Source organism: Eubalaena glacialis, chromosome 8, assembly GCF_028564815.1.
Source record: "Eubalaena glacialis isolate mEubGla1 chromosome 8, mEubGla1.1.hap2.+ XY, whole genome shotgun sequence".
NCBI lineage: Eukaryota > Metazoa > Chordata > Mammalia > Artiodactyla > Balaenidae > Eubalaena > Eubalaena glacialis.
In genome coordinates this window covers 114,318,683-114,337,214 of record NC_083723.1, presented here as the reverse complement: position 1 = coordinate 114,337,214, position 18,532 = coordinate 114,318,683, and the positions used below count along the sequence as shown (strand labels likewise).

Genomic DNA, 18,532 nt, shown 5'->3' with positions numbered 1-18,532 from the left:
GATTGTCCTTTTAAAAAAAATAGGTTTCTAAGTCCTTTCTGAAATGGGGGCAAAAGCATAAAACTAGAGGTCCTACAAGTTTGCTATCTTAGTGAACTGCAAAATATTTCAAATAAATATTGGATCATTTTTTCAATCTTCCTTTAAAGTAAATATTATATTAAATTACTCTTCGTTTTATTAAAAAAAGAAAGTATCACTGGAAATTTTAGGCATTATTTTAGAACCCAGTTTGCAAGGTTCCTCCCTAATTCAACATCGTATCCAAGACAAAATAGTACCTCCTCCCAGAATAAGAGGATTTTTAAAGTCTGTTTCTCAGATATCATCCATTAAACAAGCTGGTATTTCCATTTACAATCCTACACTATTCAGTATGAATTGTTAACAGAATCACAGTTAAGAATAGTCCTGAATCACAATCAAGAATACTACACAAAAAGACAACTTACACAGATCAAAAGAATGAGTGGCTATATTGGATAAAGTGAGGGGTATTAATTTACCAATGTACCTTTAATTCTTCAAGCTTCTCTCTTATTTCAATAAATCCCAGGTGCAGTTTACCCCCAAAATGATCAGCCAGTCGTCTGTCATTATCATGAAGACCTAAATAGGCAGAGCAAACTTCACAGACTCGAAGTTTCTGCTGCTGGAAACTGGAAGCTGGCATAGAATTCCGATAAACTTCCTAAACAAAAGTGACAGAAATAATGTTCATATAAACCGCATTAAAATCATACAATTACACAAAATACAGTATGTTTACACCAAAAATGTTTCTAATGAACACACAAAAGCATGACTATTTTGTCACAAATATTATAGACTCCCCATTACCCCGATCCTCTGTCCTCGGGACTTCTCCACTGGAAATGAAAGATCAGAGCCTCTTTTGTCAAGAAATACCATAACAATAACATGATACAACTTTCTTAAAAGGTTTTCTCAATGTTCTATTTTCTATAATTTTTGTTAAAAGTGAGATGTAGCAACCCCAAAAGTATACATCAGTGAAGGATCAAGGAAGAAGCAGTCGCCCATGCTTGGGGAAAAGGAATGCATGTCTTCCATACTATTACAGCTTCCTTCCACTGCCTTCTTGCCCACATATCATTTTCCCCCCTATGTAAATGCAGACAGTGCATACAAATGATAAGACTTCCCATCAAACAGAGTAGCTCTAAAGACAAAGATGAAAGGTGTCTTACGGAGATTAAGATGTCTTGTACTCAAATCATTTTATTTATATTAAGTTCATTAATGAAATAATAAATATTAGTGGATTTGCATATCCACTCTACTCTTTTTCCTTATTAACAGAATTCTGATTTTTGTTTGAGGCAGCAGCATGGCCAGCTAAAAACATTACATTTCCAAGCTTCCATGTAGCTTTTGCTAAGGAGATATAAGTGGACACTGCTGGACAGAATCTACAGGAAAATTCTTTAAAAAGGAGTCAACAGATTCAGATGAAAATCATCAACAGCTGCTATAACCTGTGGATCAAGAAGCAATGGAAAACAGAATACTTACAATGTCAATACCAAGACACTTATTAATTACAAAAGGGAAACACAGTAACTTCACAGTGGAAAAATAGGTAACATCACCAGAAATGAACAAACCACTAACACATGGCTTTTGATAAGGCTGTAACATTATTTCAGTGGTATTCCTCTCAAAAATCTAATGAGAAAGAAATATTAAACAAATCCAAAGTGAAGGACATTTTACAGAATAACTAGCCTATACTTTTCAAAACTGTCAAGATCATGTAAAACAAAGACTGAGGTACCAGATTATATTAGACTAGAGAAACATAACAACTAAATGCAATACGTGATCCTGGACTGGATCCTAAACAAAAAAATTTTTCTTTTCTGAAAACGAACATTATTGGGACAACTGGTAAAAACTGAACAAACTCTTCAGATTAATTAATAGTACTGTATCAATGTTACGTCTTAATTCAGATAATTAATTGTACTGTGGTTATATAATAAAATATCCTTGTTTTTAAGAAATACACATTGAAATATCTAAGGATAAAGAGGCAGCATATTTATAACTTATTGTCAAACAGTTAAAATACACACACAAACACACACACACACTCATGTAGGAAGAAAATGATAAAGCAAATGTGGTAAAATGTTGAAGAGTCTGGGTGAAGGATATAGGGGAATTCTTCACACGATGTTTTAACTTTTCTTAAAATATTTCAAAATAAAAAAATTTTAAAAAGGAAAACTGAAAGCACAACACACAAGACGGGTCAACTCAACTTTTGTGCCTTGTTATTCCTCCTCTTTCTACTTACGCATAGAGGAAAGGCTTTAGGCTTAGTGGCCATAGTGCTACCACAAACTGATAAGCATAAAGATGAATCCACATAGTAAGGATGGCTGAACTTAAAGCTAGAAGTAGCCTGTATGCTAGATGGCATCATGGAGCTACTGTACCAGCCCCAGGCTTCCTAACCTCAAGTATTTATTAAATGAGAAAAACAAAACCCTTCTTTGGTTCAGTCATTGTAAGTTAAGTTTCCTATTATGTACAGTTGAACACAATCTATAATAGGCAAGTAAAGATTTTAATGCACTGTTCTAAGTAAAAATCAACTGATAATACATAACAGGCTAACAATATTGAGCTACTGGGTAATACTAGTAAATCACCAAGTGTATATATATGAAGTTTTATGAAAACTGCAATATATGGAAGGAAAGTAATAATGATTGCTGGCTTCATTACCCAAGAGCCTTCTGGGGAAATAAACTAGCTATAAAATACTTTGTGTATTTTAAAATTCATAGTATTTATTTTCTGGATTGATATTAACTACATTTAAAGAAATCCTAATATTACGACATTAAAACTATCTAGAATGGCTACTTGGTATATCTTTTCCCAGCCTAGAACCTTTAATCTGTGTCTTTGTATTTAGAGTGCGTTTCTTGTAGCTAGTATATAGCTAAGTCTTGTGGGGGTTTTTTGTTGTTGTTTTGTTTTGTTTTAAAGCTAGTCTCACAATCTCTGCTTTTTAATTGGATTGTTGAGACCCTTTACATTTAATGTAATTATTGGTACACTGGGTTTAAGTCTACCATCCCACTATTTATTTTCTATATGTCCAATCTGTTGTTTCTTCCTTTTCTCCTGCCTTTCTTTTGGATTAAGTTATTTTTTAGGATTCCGTTTTATTGCTACTATTAGTTATAACTCTTTTTTCCCCTCCAGTGGTTTCTCTAGGGTTTATAGTACGCAACTTCAACTTATGAAGAAAGCTGGAAGAGTCTTTTATTAACGTAAGATAAAGGAGATTTCAAAACAAGGGACATTAACAGGGACAGGGAAGGACATGTCAAAATAATAAAGGGTTAAATTAATCAAAAGATACAACACTCCTAAATGTCTATTAGCCTAATAACAGAGCTTCAAAATAGAAAACTGACAAAATGAAAAGCATAAATAAACAAATCCACAACTATAGAGACTTCAACACTCCTCTCATAGGCAGAAAACTCAATAGGATATAGAAGACTTGAAAAAATCTATTAACTATCTTGACTCAATTGACATTTATAGAACACTCCATTTAACAAGGCAGAATATCATTCTTTTCAAGTACAGACCATACGCAGGGCCACAAAACAAGTATTGACATATTTAAGAAAACTGAAATCACACACATGTTCTCTGACCACAACAGAATTGAATTAAAATCATTAACAGAAAAAAATCTGAAAAAAAAACAAACAAAACACAAACCCAAATATGTAAAAACTAAACACATGCCTTCAAAACCCACAAGTCAAAAAAGAAATCACAAAGCAATATTAGCAAATATTTAGAAATGAATGAAAATAAAAACACAACATATGAAAATCTGTTTCATACCTTCTAAGCTACCATCGTGCTTAGAAGAAAACTTACAGCATTAAATGGTCTAAAATCAATGATCTAAGGGGTATGGGGAGGGAGGATTGGGAGCTTGGGATTAGCAGGTGCAAACTAGTATATACAGGATGCATAAACAACAAGGTCCTACTGTATAGCACAGGGAACTATATTCAATATCCTGTGATAAAACAGAATGGAAAAGAATATATATGTATAACTGAGTCACTCTGCTACAGAGCAGAAATTAACAAAACATTGTAAATAAACTATACTTCAATAAAATTAAAAAATAAAAAATAAACCAATTATCTAAGCTTCTGCCTTAAAAGGCTAGATAATAAGAACAAATTAAACCCAGGTGTGATACAGTTAGGAACAATGGAGACTATGGTAAAGGGGAGAGTACACTTTCATCCAAAGGCATTCGATTTTCTAAAAAATATCAGGGGGGCCAAACAAAACAGAACTTTGTCTGCAGGATATCAGATTTTGATCTGTGCTGTGGAGGAAGAATGAGAGGAGGCTCCCAATGTGTTAGCAGACTGTACTAAGTAAGAAGGGAGAATACTATAGTTGCATGGGCCATGGAGTAGGGGGTAGGGTATCATAGTGACCATGTATATGAAGACTGCATGTGTGTGGATTGTGTGTGAGACTGTTGTGTATGACTAGCTAGTTTAGTTAATTTCATTTACTAGTTATAAATTTCAACAGATCAATGACTCTAAATTCCAAAACCACTAATTTTGATATACAACCCATTAGTATGACACAAACTAGTTAAATACTTTTAAACTGGTTTAAATTTCCTTTAATAGTAATAATTTTTCAATAATTTCTAGTCAAATATATGTTCTTTAGGAAGTACAGATACTAAGGCTCTATAAACTACCATAAAGAATTTAGTTACCTCTGCTTCTCTTTTCTTTGCCCGTGCTTTCTCTACTTCATCCATTACTTTCTGGGATTCCTCCACATTCCCTTCAGCTCCTAGCTGTTCCACCTTAGCCAACAATTTACCGATTTCTTCATTTAACTCATGAACACGTTCTGCCTGGAGAGAATCAGAAAAGATCATGAATAAAAAGCAGAATGTACCAAAGTTCAAAATATTGCATAAATGCTCAGAAAAGACGTAAGTTATCTAAGGCAATATGGGTATAACTAATGCTTTCTGAGCATATCATAAATGAACTGGTGGGACATCAAGATGTTTTGACCCTGCCTGCCTTTACTTCAGTGAATTTAGGGATACAATTGATATCAATGTAACTATTACTTCTCAACCTCCGCTTTGGCAGTGCATTCCAAGTATAAAATACATTTTCGTCCACAATTTGGCTCTCTGTACCTTTCCAAACTATCTCTTTCTGTTCTCCAACTTCACAACAAATCTACACTTATATTTAGTTTCCCAAACTTACCCTGTTGTTTTCTTCCTCTGTGACTTTGCACGTACTGCTCCCTCTTCCTGCGATGTCGTCCATTACCTCCCTTACCTGCCTAGTGTATGTCTATCTATTCAGTAAGAGTCAACTCAAGAGTCTATTATGTGAAGCACTGGCGAACAATCAATCACCACACCTTACCCTCACTTAAGACACTTAAGCAGAGAGGGCCATACCCTCCTTTGTGCCATCTTTGTATCTTCTATGACCATTACTTTTATATATATCACTCCACTTTAAAGATATCTGTATACCATTTTTGTATTTCCAATGCCCAGGAAATAGCATACACTCAAACACGAGTAAAAGAAACGAACTGGAGGATATTCTTTAAAGCAAAGATACAGCTTTAGAGTCCAATTGCCAAACCAATTACCAGCCATGCAATTTTGGCCATATTACGCAACCTGAATCTACTTCCTCATCTGAGAAGTACGGATAATCTCACAAAGTTGTGAGGAACGAGAAAATGTGCCTGTACATGCATGCAGCACATTAGTGATATTCAGTATACAAGCATGGCACCCTTCTCTCTTAGTCCATGTCTTTCCATTAGGATTAATTCTTGCCTTGGGTTTTGATATGCCTCCTCCTCACCACCACCATCGTGGGAATCTAGTTCATTCTTATTGTTTTAACGGCACATGATAACATAAACACAGTCTTTACTTTGGCTACAAAATAAGTACTCAGCCTGTGTGGCCAATAATATTAGTAAAGAAGTTTTTGTTTTTGCTTTTGGCTGCACTGGGTCTTAGTTGTGGCGTGCGGGCTCAGTCACTGCAGCGCGTGGGCTTAGTTGCCCCGTGGCATGTGGGATCTTAGTTCCCTCACCAGGGATCAAACCCGTGTCCCCTGCATTGGAAGAAGGATTCTTAACCACTGGACCACCAGGCAGGTCCCGCAAAGAAGGTTTTGATTTGAAATGGACATCCAGTCCCAACAAAGTAGTGTGCCAGTAATCTTTACTTCTTAAATTTACCTCAATCCAATATATTTGTCCCTCAAAGAAATCCCCAACTCTGTTATCATTATCCTACCACTTTTAACAAAATGATATTTTCTTTAAACACCCGCCACAGAACGATTGCATTAATGACCAAAACTCTTCACCCTTCCTGCATCTGTGCCCTTTGCTACGTAACTGAGTACCATCATACGCTGACCCTGAACCTGGCCATGTAACTGGCTTTGGTTAACAGGACGGTAGCAAACATGACATAAGGGAAGGCTTGAAAAGTGCTTGTATGACTGGGCTTGATACTTCTGCACCTCTGCTACCACCATGAGAACATGGCCAGGCTAGCCTTCTAGGCCATAGTTCAGCAGCCTCCAGCCGACTGGAAGACATGTGAGTGAGCCCAGCTGAAACAGGAATGACTGCCCAGTCAAGTTCAGCCTAAGTCACTGATTATAGACTCATGGGCTACATAAATATTTAATGTTTTAAGTTTTGAGGTAGTCTGTTAAACAGCATTTTTGTGGTGATAGATAACCAATACAATACTGTATAAATCAATACAGCTGGGGTCTAGCCAACACCTGTGGATCTCTTTCAACCATGAGAAATGAGATTCCTTGTACTTTAGGATGCCCATCTTTACAGTCCCCATCTTAAGGGAACTTTCCAGAAAAAGTTGGTTAAAAGTAACCCTCTCCTCAAAGGAAGCCACTTCCCTTTGTACACACATATATGAGCACTATATTTAATCATGTCACCTAAACTCTATTGAGTAACTTTGTCTCCATTCTGCGTTTTCATAAAATGTGCCAGACTATACTGAATGGTACAAAATACTATAAAGTAGTAAGTCAAACCAACAAAAGTCAGTATGTGGACTTTGAATTCTGATTCAACAAACCAACTCTACACAGGAAAAATGAACACATTCTGGATATTGGATAATATTAAAAAATTGTTACCTTTATGGATGTAATTTTGTGGTTATGTTTAAGAGGTAAAATGATATGACGTCTAGAATTTGCTTTTAAAATAATGAAACAACAGCACAAGACTGATGGCTTTGAATCCATTGGGGTTCACTGTACTTTTTCTATTTACCTTTTGCATATAAGTATTCAACAAAACATTTTTAAAAGGTAGTGAGTAGAGTAGAACATCTGAAGAATACTCAAAACTCAACATTAAAAAAATCAGCAATCCATCTGGAAAATGGGCATAAGACATACACAAACATTTCACTGAAAAGGTTATACAAAAGAGGTTATGCAGTTGGCAAATAAGCACATGAAAAAAATGTTCAGCATCATTAGTCATTAGGGAAATGCAAACTGAAACTGCAGTGAGATATCACCACACACCTTTCAGAATGATTAAAATGAAACACAGTGGCACTTCCCTGGCGGTCCAGTGGTTAAGACTCCACACTCCCAATGCAGGGGGCACGGGTTTGATCCCTGGTCGGGGAACTAAAATCCCACATGCCACACCGCACGGCCAAAAAAAAAAAAAGAAAGAAAGAAACATAGTGACACCATCAAATGCTGGCATGGATGTGGAGAAACTGGATCACTAACACACTGCTGGCAGGAATGTAAAATGGTACGGCCACGCTAGAAAAAAGTTTGGCACTTGCTTTCAAAACTAAAAATATATTTACTAAATGATCCAATAACTGTATCCTTGGGCATTTATCCCAGAGAAATGAAAACGTATGTCCACACAAAAATCTGTATGTAAAGATTTATTGCAGCTTTATTGATATTAGCCAATAACCAAAATGTCCTTCCCAAATGTCCTTCAATATGTGAATGGTTAACCTGTGGTATATACATACCATGGAATACTCAAAAATAAAAAGGAATGAACTGATGAACAACTTGTATCAATAGTAAGGAAGTTGTGTTGAGTGAAAAAAGCCAATCTCAAAAGGATACATACTGCATGATTCCACTTACATAATATTCAATGATATTACATAATTATAGAGATGGAAAATAGATTAGTGGTGGCCAGGGGCTAGTGGGGAATGGGTGTGGCTATAAAGGGGTAACACAAGGGAGTATGTGGTGATGCTACACAGTTAAGTAACTTAATTATGGTGGTAGTTACCCAAGTAACACGTGATGAAACTGCATAGAGCTATACACACATAAGCCTAACCGGTGAAATCTGAATTAAATGTAAGGATTGGCCCAATACCAATTTATTGGCTTATGATACTGTACTGTAGTTGTGTAAGATGTTAACCTAGGGGAGGCTAAAGGAAGAGTACGTAAAATTCCCTATGTATGTCTTTGCAATCTCCTATGAATGTAATTATTTCAAAATAAAAAGTTAAAACAAAAGTAGTGAGGTAAAACTATACTTTGTATTAATGAAATGATTGAAAATCTTACCTTTGCTGCAACTTCAGCACTAATCTCTTCCTGAGTTTCTGCTAATCTTTTCTTAGCCACTTCTGTTCTTCGATCACAATCTGCAATGAATGACTGCAGATGATCCATAGCCTACAAAGTTTAATTAAAACACAATTACTGCAAGAAAAATCAACCTTATTCATAAATATCTTTACTCACAAATTACACTTTATTATTTAAGACGCTACCATGGGAATAAAAAAATAACAAAACTGGGTTCGGTTACAAATTGAAAACACTACTCATCATCTATCAAATTGACAAAGAATAGACATAAATAATTCCCAGGAAAGGTAAGGCTATAAGGAAACTGCCAATCTCATACTCTGCTGAAGGAAACACAAACTAGCACAGCGTTTATAAAAAGGTACCATGGTAATCGTTATCAAAAGCTTTAAAAATGACCCCTGACTTAGTAATTTTACTTCTAGAAATCTATTTTAAGAAAGTAATCAGGGCTTCCCTGGTGGCGCAGTGGTTGAGAATCTGCCTGCCAATGCAGGGGACACGGGTTCGAGCCCTGGTCTGGGAAGATCCCACATGCCGCGGAGCAACTAGGCCCGTGAGCCACAACTGCTGAGCCTGCGCATCTGGAGCCTGTGCCCCGCAACGGGAGAGGCCGCGACAGTGAGAGGTCCGCGCACCGCGATGAAGAGTGGCCCCCGCTCGCCACAACTAGAGAAAAAGCGCTCACACAGAAACGAAGACCCAACACAGCCAAAAATAAATTAATTAATTAATTAAAAGTCCCTTGCAGAGAATTCTTAAAAAAAAAAAAAGTCTGCTGGGAGCTTCTGGGAAAGGCTTAAAAAAAAAAAAAAAAAAAAGAAAGAAAGTAATCAGAGGTATATGGAGGAATTAATATTCAAAGATGTTCTTCACAGTGTTATTTTTAATGGTGAAAAGTTGTAAATACCCTAAATATTATCCAGGTAACACCTGGAAAATTTAATCCTCAGCCATTTAAAAAAGGTGTTAGTAGAACACGTTAAGGATATAAGAAAATGGTCATGATTTATTTGTAAATAAAAAGTTACAAAACGTTAAATGCAGCAAGATCCCATTTTTGTAAAATAAAGTAGCATAGAAAAAATGGAAGAGCATACATTAAATGTTAACAGTAATTATTTCTGAATATATGGATAATTTTTAATAATGTTTTCATGTGCTTTTCAAATTTTTCAAAATGAAAATGTTACAATCAGGAAAACCTGCCCTTTTCTCAAAGAATAAACCACTGAGAATTTTAGCAGTGTCTACATTGCAAAAATCCAGGTTAATATTTATATAAAAGACACTTATCAGGCATATATTAATATATCTATAATTAAATAATAATTCGTTTAAAAGTAAACTTTAAAGATTCCCAAACCAACCGATTTAGACTTTCATATCTTACTGTAGAGAAATACAGCTAATTCAAAACACAAATGTTTAAAAATATATTCAACACATACCAAATTCTAAAAATGGTTGATTAACCCATGAATTTCATGAAAATGCAAAATAAAACCTTTTATCTGTGATGAGAAAGAAACAGCTATTTAATTCTTTTAGTTTAAATTTTATCTTTTAAAAAAGATGAACTAATCCATAAATAGTGTTGGGTCAACTAAGTAGCTCTCTGGAAAAAGAGAGATCTATACCTCAATTCCTTATAACAGAATAAATTTAAGTTGGATCACAGATTTAAATATATAAAACAAGGCCATAAAAATTCCAGAAGAAATCATGAGAGAGAATTCTCATCATATCAGGATAGGGAAGGCCTTTTGAATTAATCAAACAGATTTTTAAAAGATTAATAAATTGGACAACTATACAAACATTTTGCAAGACTCACAACTACCAAAAAAGAAATAGGAAAAAAACGCAATGTATTATCTGAGAAAAGGGACTAATTTTCATTATCTGTAAAGAGTCAGTGCAAATCAATTAGAAAAATACTAACATCCAAGATTAGCAAATAGCACCCACCCCCTGAAAAATGTACACTGACAGTTCAAGGAAATAAAAACAGATCTTAAATCTATAAAATTTTTTCAAACTCACTCATAAGAGAAATGCAAATTAAAATTACACTATATTTCACATTTCATCTATCAAAGCTACATAGAAATCTTGACAGCACACTATGTGGCCTATGGGAAATAGATAATTTCATACATACTGGTGGGAGTATAAATTGATAATTCTCATGGAGGGCAACCAGGCAAAACTGGCCTTTGACTCAGTTATTCTATTTCTAGAAATTTAATCTGTAGATACTTGATATGTAAAAACAATGTATTACCATACCATAATAAAAAAGATTGAAAACACCATACCCCTACATCTACATGGTGGTGAATTTCTGCTGTATTTTATGCCCAGTGTATATTAAATCATAACACAATCACTTTATGGTGTTTCCCTGACTGCTCCAGCCCCATATTAAATTATGTTTACATTGATGACTTCATTTCCGTTAGGAGAAATTCTTGGAAGTTCAAAAAAGTAGATTGGGGGGCCTATTTACTACTTTATCTCCCAAACCAAATGAAACATCTACTACCTCACTGATAAAACATATAAGGTTTATGGTCATCAGTATGTTTTATGTAATGCTGATTGGTACGTTTTCTATAAAAAAAAAAAAGTCCCAATTATTCTGTTTGTATTAAAAAAAAAAATAAAGTCAAGAGTTTGAGCCCTTTAGATACCTAAATTGTACCTTCTATTTCCTCTAATATTTCTTCTATTAGCTTTACATAAAAAACAACATTGTCCTTAATATCCTCCCTCTCTCTACATATATATTTACAAATACAAAAATAAATACTAATGTAAAAATTCAGTAATTAAAGGGCTTTATATACACTAGAAATTAGTTGTTTACATTTGCTTAAGATGGTATTTCCTTAATCACAACTACCTTAATTGGGAAGAATATGCTTAATTATCAAAAGAATATATGAAGTGCACAACTTTCACACATTTTCTTAAAATACCCAGTTTCACCTATTTTTAAAAAATATTGTTAGTCAAGAAAGTACATAATCTTACTTAATTTAGTACTACCCTTCATATAATCACAAAAAAGATAATTTGCTAAGAGCCTTTTCCCATTAAGAGATATGAATCCATATTCAAAATATTTTACTGCAAAAGATAATCTAACTTGTTGAAGCAAAATGACATACATCGAGTTCAAAGAAAAAATCTTGTTCTTTGGATGCAATTTCATAATCTGCTCTTAAAGCCAGGTCATGGACTTTCAGACATTCTCCAAGATCCATTCTCTGGGTGGGGGGAGAAAAAAGACACATATTATTAAAACAGAAAATGTATTTTTTCAAAAGTTCATTAACAACCACAATTCTCTTCAGAATAATGATTAAGTCATACAGATGTTTATTTACGGACTTTCAAATTACAAAATTTCACAGACAGGTATAAAACTTGGTGCCTTCATGAAAAAACCTGCATGAATTCTGTCTACCAACAGATGGGAACCGTGATCACTTGTGTACTTAAGAACAAATGGACAAGGAAAAGTCTGTCAGAATCTGAGAAGAGCTTCTAGTTTCTATCTCAAAACATATTTCACTTGGCCCTTTAACACAGAAAAGACATCAAAGTTAATTTAAAATCAAACTAGGGCTTCCCTGGTGGTGCAGTGGTTAAGAATCTGCCTGCCAATGCAGGGGACACGGGTTCGACCCCTGGTCCGGGAAGATCCCACATGCCACGGAGCAACTAAGCCCATGTGCTACAACTACTGACCTTGTGCTCTAGAACCCTCAAGCCACAACTACTGAGCCCGTGGGCCACAACTACTGAAGCCTCCACACCTAGAGCCCATGCTCCACAACTAGAGAAGCCACCGCAACGAGAAGCCCACGCACCGCAACGAAGAGTAGCCCCTGCTCGCAGCAACTAGAGAAAGCCTGCGCATAGCAACGAAGACCCAACACAGCCAAAAATAAATAAATAAAATAAAATAAAATAAAATCAGAAGAACGAGTAAATCAAACTGCTGAATTATAGTCAATATTCTTTGAATAACATTCTAATTTTCAAATAAAGATGGAGTCCTCAAACAATAGACTGATAATCTTGATATGGATTCCAGACAAGACTCCAGGTGAACTAGTAAAAAGATAATTTATTAAAACCTAATATAACTTCACAAAGAGTAAGTATCTAGCCCCACTTTGATAAGCATATGTCAGGGAAATAAAATAAATACCAAGTAGATATTTATTTCAATAAGGAATCTACTAGGATCCTTCTACTTGAAATTCCAATTAGGTATTATTTACGCAATTAGAGGCTTTTCTCATATCTGAGACAAAAATTTCTAAAATTCTGTCCATTTTTACATGTATCTGGGCAACTGATAAGATCTTTCATGAAATCCTTTTGGAAGCATACTGAACAGAAAAAAATGGGCTAGATGTAAAGATAATTACAGATGTGATTAAAGGTGATCAGAGCAAAGCAGAGATTTTCCAACTGGAGGTATGCTATCCCATCACTGGAATGTCACAGAATCTCTGGAAAGTTGGTGAAAGTGAATACAATAATTCAAAAAGGTATAGTAAATATTCCTTTTGTTTTTGTTACACAAATTATGCACAAAGTAAAACTACAACAAAACATTGCAGCAGTAAAGTCATCCTTCAACTGACAGCTGAGTACCTAACTTGTGCCAAGCACTATGCCAGGTGCTAGGGACATAGCACCAAGTGACAAAAGATACAGTCTCCAACCTCATGGAGCTGACATTCTAGAAGACGAGAAGCAAATAATAAGCCATACTTGTGTCACTGAACAAAGTTAAGTGATCGAATAAAATAGTAATGTTCCCATTACTGTGAGAGGCTACTTGGGATGAGGTAGCCAGAGAAGCCCTTTCTGAAGAGGATACATTTAAACTGGATCTAAAAAGTGAGATGAAGCACACTAACCTTAGGAAAAGCCAAGAAAAGAGTGTTCCAGTTTTACAGATTTAGAAAGCAGATCTTTAAGAAAATATATGCCAGGGCTTCCCTGGTGGCGCAGTGGTTGAAGAGTCTGCCTGCCAGTGCAGGGGACACGGGTTCGAGCCCTGGTCTGGGAGGATCCCACATGCCGCAGAACGGCTGGGCCCGTGAGCCACAATTGCTGAGCCTGCGCGTCTGGAGCCTGTGCTCCGCAACAAGAGAGGCCACGATAGTGAGAGGCCCGCGCACCGTGATGAAGAGTGGCCCCCGCTCGCCGCAACTAGAGAAAGCCCTCGCACAAAAACGAAGACCCAACACAGCCAAAAATAAATAAATAAATAAAATTTAAAAAAAGAAAATATATGCCAGCGTTACTCAGAGGGAAGTTTCTAGTAGCAGGGAACAGGACTAGAGTATCTACAGCACATAGGTCTGGGCCTTAGCTTTGTATATACTATCTAAAAATGACTTTGCCTATCTGACATGGTTGCCAACCACCTGGACATGTGTTTAACAAAGGATATGGTTATCAATTCTGTACAATATCCCAAGCTAAAAAGGATGGTGAATTCACTGGATTAAGATTCAAAAATATTGATATACCAGATAAAATTTAGTATGAAGAAATAAATATGAAGTCCTACAGTTGCATCTAAGAAGTCAAATTTACAAATAACTAGGTTATGAGCAAAAAATCTGACAAATTGAAAAACTTACTAGTCAAAAGTAAGGGTTACAGTGTGGCACGACTGAGATCAATTTATGTGATACAAAACTAACTTATAGAATACAGTATAAGCAAAGTGAGAAATCTCTTATTGAAGGCTGGTTTTAAAAGCAAACCCCTCTCCTCCAAAATACACACTGTTGTGTGCTAACACATTTCAAAAGTGATATGAATAAACAAGATAAAGTGTCTCAAAACAAAGCTATACAAAACAGCCAGAGAACGGATGTAATTAGCTGGAGAAGAATTAAGATGTGAAAAGTCAACTGAAGAACTTTTCAATATGAAGCAGAAACAGACTGTATTATGGTCCCAAGGGACTCCAGAGAGTTAGACTTTAGTCCTCTCAACATAAGAAAATAACTTTCTAATAATCAGAGCTTTCCAAAGATGGAATAAGCTTTCTTGGGAGTTAGTTGAGTTGCCAGATAACTGAGAGGTTCAAATACAGTTTAGACAACCATTTCTCTAGGGTTGTGAATAAAGAATTCAACCATCAGATAACTTTTATTCTTTCCTCCAACTCTGAGATCTTATGACTATCTTTAAAAAAAAGTTTCTCAATGAAACTATATTACCTCAGTTCTTAATTATGTAAAGGAATGAATGGGAAAATATAAATAGACAATGTCCTCAAAGTTATCCTTTGGGAAATAATAAGGAATATTCACCACCATTATAAAAGTCCTCATCACACTAATGGTCTAAAGTGTCAGTGTTGCTGAGGATGCTGAGGTTTTCCAGGCCCCAATGCTTACTCTCACTCATTAGTCCCTGGATTAACAAACTAAGGAGTTTTCCAGTGATAAGAAACAGCAACTGAAACTTTCTATAGATATGTGGAAATTCAAAGCTGCTTATTAGGCAACATTAAGAAAAAACTGTAGAAAAACATTTAACACTCTTTATAAAAAACATGCAGGAAAATAAGACAGGAATGAAAGAAGTTAACGGCAAAAAGAATAGTGTTACCCCCTTTGTTACACCAGCCTGTTGATTTCTTAATAATATCTTAACATTAATCATTCCAACAATCCTATTTGCATATATTTCCACAGCTATAGTTGTTCATGCTATGCTTATTTCATAAAATGTTAAGACGTCATAATTGGAAATGCCTTTGATCCTGTGCAGCAGTTCTCAACCTGGACCCGGGGAGCTTTTAAATAATATCAGTGGAAGCTTCTGAAAACAGGCCCAAGCCCAACCCTCCAAAAATTGAATTGTAAAAGCCTCCCAGAAGTTTTTAACGTACAGTGTTGTGAACCACTCACTGATCCAGTTTTATTCCCATTCCACAGACAAAGGAACTGAAGCCCAGAATGACTGACTTCTTCAGAGTACTTATTAGGAAATCTGGTTAGCAGATTTCTAGTCTAACACCCCTTCCACTTTATTATGCTAGTTCCAATTATTTCAGTACTAACTTATCTTTTAATATTTTTAGTTGACATTCATCCCCCGTAACATCTAAAAAAACTCTGCACACAGCAGATATTCAAAGCAGCCGTCTACTGCCTTTCCTTCAGTAATCTCCCTTATTTTTATCCTCTCTGTAACTATATTTCCAATCTGTTTTCAAAAACATATAAACTGCCTCACTGTGTTTAACCTAAACATCTCTGTTGTCCACCCATACTATCCTTTGGCAGGAACTCCAGGCTTTCCCCCAGTCTATCTTTAAATTTACATCACACAACCAACCAAAAGAAGAAAAGCAACTACATGGGTCAAGAACAAAATGAACACCAAAAAATACCCAATTATATCCCTGTAGCAGAGGTGGAATTTTGATGACAGGAGTAGAGCTGGGGGTAATATATGCCTTGGGGGGGATTTACAGAAGGGAAAATATGAGCTCCAAAAGGATAAGGATTTTTTTCTATTTTATCCACTATGTACCTGGGCCTGTATACAGGTACACAAGAATGCTTAAATAAATATTTAATATTTGTTGAATGAACCAAACTAGGAAAAGAGAGCAGAGAAGAACATTGGCACAGGGGGCCCTGGACTTAACAAACAAGGGTGGTCAAGATGCACCCCAGGACAAAACTGGTCTGAGCTCTGGAGGGGAAGGTCTTCTTAGTCTCTCCTTGGATTATCTTCTTTGTTGGAACTGCTTTCCTTCTAAAGTGTTTTGAGCTATTCTTCTCTGTTTTTTCCTATGTGCTCCTCTCCTCCAGGAGGAAAACTTACTTGGGCTTTTCACTGTGCTAGGCTATAAGCCTCTGCAGCTTTAGTCTTGTCTAGCTCACCAAAGTAGATCTGGGGGCCAAAGCTGTAGGAGCTCGAAGAGCCTAGTTATAATGAAGACACTCCCCACCCCCGCCCCCCCCGCCATAGCCTCAGTGCTTGTTTCTTCAGGGACCCAGCAGAACAGTAGGTGTAGCAAGGCAAATTTTCAGAATTCTAGATACTAGTCATCTATTTTCCTCTGTCCATAACATCATTACTAACCACTTATTCTGGCATCATGTCATGCACGTGAAGAGTATTTAAAATAAAAAACAAGCCAAAATAAACTCAACAATTACCTGCCACCGTGAAAGTGAGTGAAGGGAAAGTATGCCGATGTTAATGCTCTCCATGACCCTAGTCATCTAATTAAAAAGCCACCAGAGGGAACCATGATAGAAGCACACCATGACTAAGCATGGACCAATTCTCAAAAGCCAAATCAAACCTGACTTCATCACTGATAATGCAATAGTGCTTTGAACACTAAGTGCACAGATATTTCCTGCTGCTACTGCTTCTCTTTTGAAATAGGTGAGCTTCAAACTGAACAAAATAAAATGTTTGGTTATTTATTTTAACTTAAAGTAACTATTTATGATGAAAGCCACAGGAAGAGTTTTAAATTTTTAAATTTAACAAGTAATTTACTTCAAATTCTTTCTGCAAGTTTATTCTTGGTATTTCAATTAATGGACATCTAAATTCTTAGATTATTGGAAAAACGCTTATTTTTAATTGGATAAATTCAGTTCTGCATTTTGTCCTTTCCATCCTAAATCCATTTCCTCCATGAAGTTTTGACCAAATAACTATACCTAATTCTGATAACAGAATTCTCTTATAACCTCCCAACATTTTATATTACGTTTTACTACTTAATAAAGTTGACTCTGTTAAGTACTTTTTAACTGTTCTTTTGAAGTTCTGAAGGTGACTGTTATCTCCTCAAATGGACCCTAAGCATCATGAGGAAAATGGTTTATTTCTCTTATTTTTCTCTCCTACACAGAAGATCAGGTTTGCACAACCCATGACCTAACCATTAAATAAACTTGACAATTTGACTACGGAATTCAACTTCTAAGAACTTGAGGAAACAAGTAAGTACACAAAGATAAACGAACAATAAAGTTTAACAAATGGTGTTTTTGATTTTTAAAATTAGAAACATTTTAAGAGCCTAGCGAAAGGGGTGTGATTAAATGAATTATGGAATAGCCATATAATAGATTATATAGCCATTAGAAACAATGTTCTTGATACTAAGTGGAGAAAAAAGAAGATGGCAAAGAAAGACATATAATAAAATGCCATTTTTGTAACTTCCGATACAGACATTGCTGTGAGGTTGAAGATTTTGTTTGAATTTTTTGACAGTGGTTGAATTAAATGTAATGAGCATATGTTATTCTTATAAGCAGAAAAATCAATGAAGCCACTTCAATTTTGGAGAAAAAAATTTAAGGAACAGAAGCATGTGGAAATTGAACATCAAAATCAACAAAGTATTACGGTAGTGCCAATCAAAGGGTTAACTTAGCTAATGGCAGTGAATATGTTAATGAATATATCAGTGATAGAAACATGACACAGTGACAGCTCCAAGTATCTCCAAATATTTTTGCTTTGTTATATGTTAGTACATTTGCTCAGTTCCGTGAGCTAGATCCTAAAGGGAATTACAAAAAGGTATGAGAATATAAATTCGTGCTATCAAGGAATTTATATTCTCAATGAAAAAAAAGAAAAAAAGAAAAAAACAAGACATTAAACTAAAGCAACAGCAGCAAATGTAAATAAAGATGTACATACAAGGATTTCATTGCCATACTGCACACCAAAACCAAAACCAATTAACATAT

The 18,532-nt window shown here is 35.5% G+C and overlaps 1 protein-coding gene across 1 annotated transcript in view; it reads right to left on the bottom strand.

Annotated features, from left to right (window-relative positions):
- The window catches only part of LUC7L2 (LUC7 like 2, pre-mRNA splicing factor), a 57,332-nt gene that overhangs the window by 12,751 nt on the left and 26,049 nt on the right, over positions 1-18,532 (bottom strand). Inside the window, exons 6-9 of the mRNA XM_061198800.1 lie at positions 11,918-12,016; positions 8,715-8,825; positions 4,817-4,960; positions 515-691 (exon numbers count right to left, since the gene is read on the bottom strand). Of these exons, the coding sequence (XP_061054783.1) occupies positions 515-691; positions 4,817-4,960; positions 8,715-8,825; positions 11,918-12,016 (531 nt within the window). The remainder of the gene's footprint in view (positions 1-514; positions 692-4,816; positions 4,961-8,714; positions 8,826-11,917; positions 12,017-18,532) is intronic.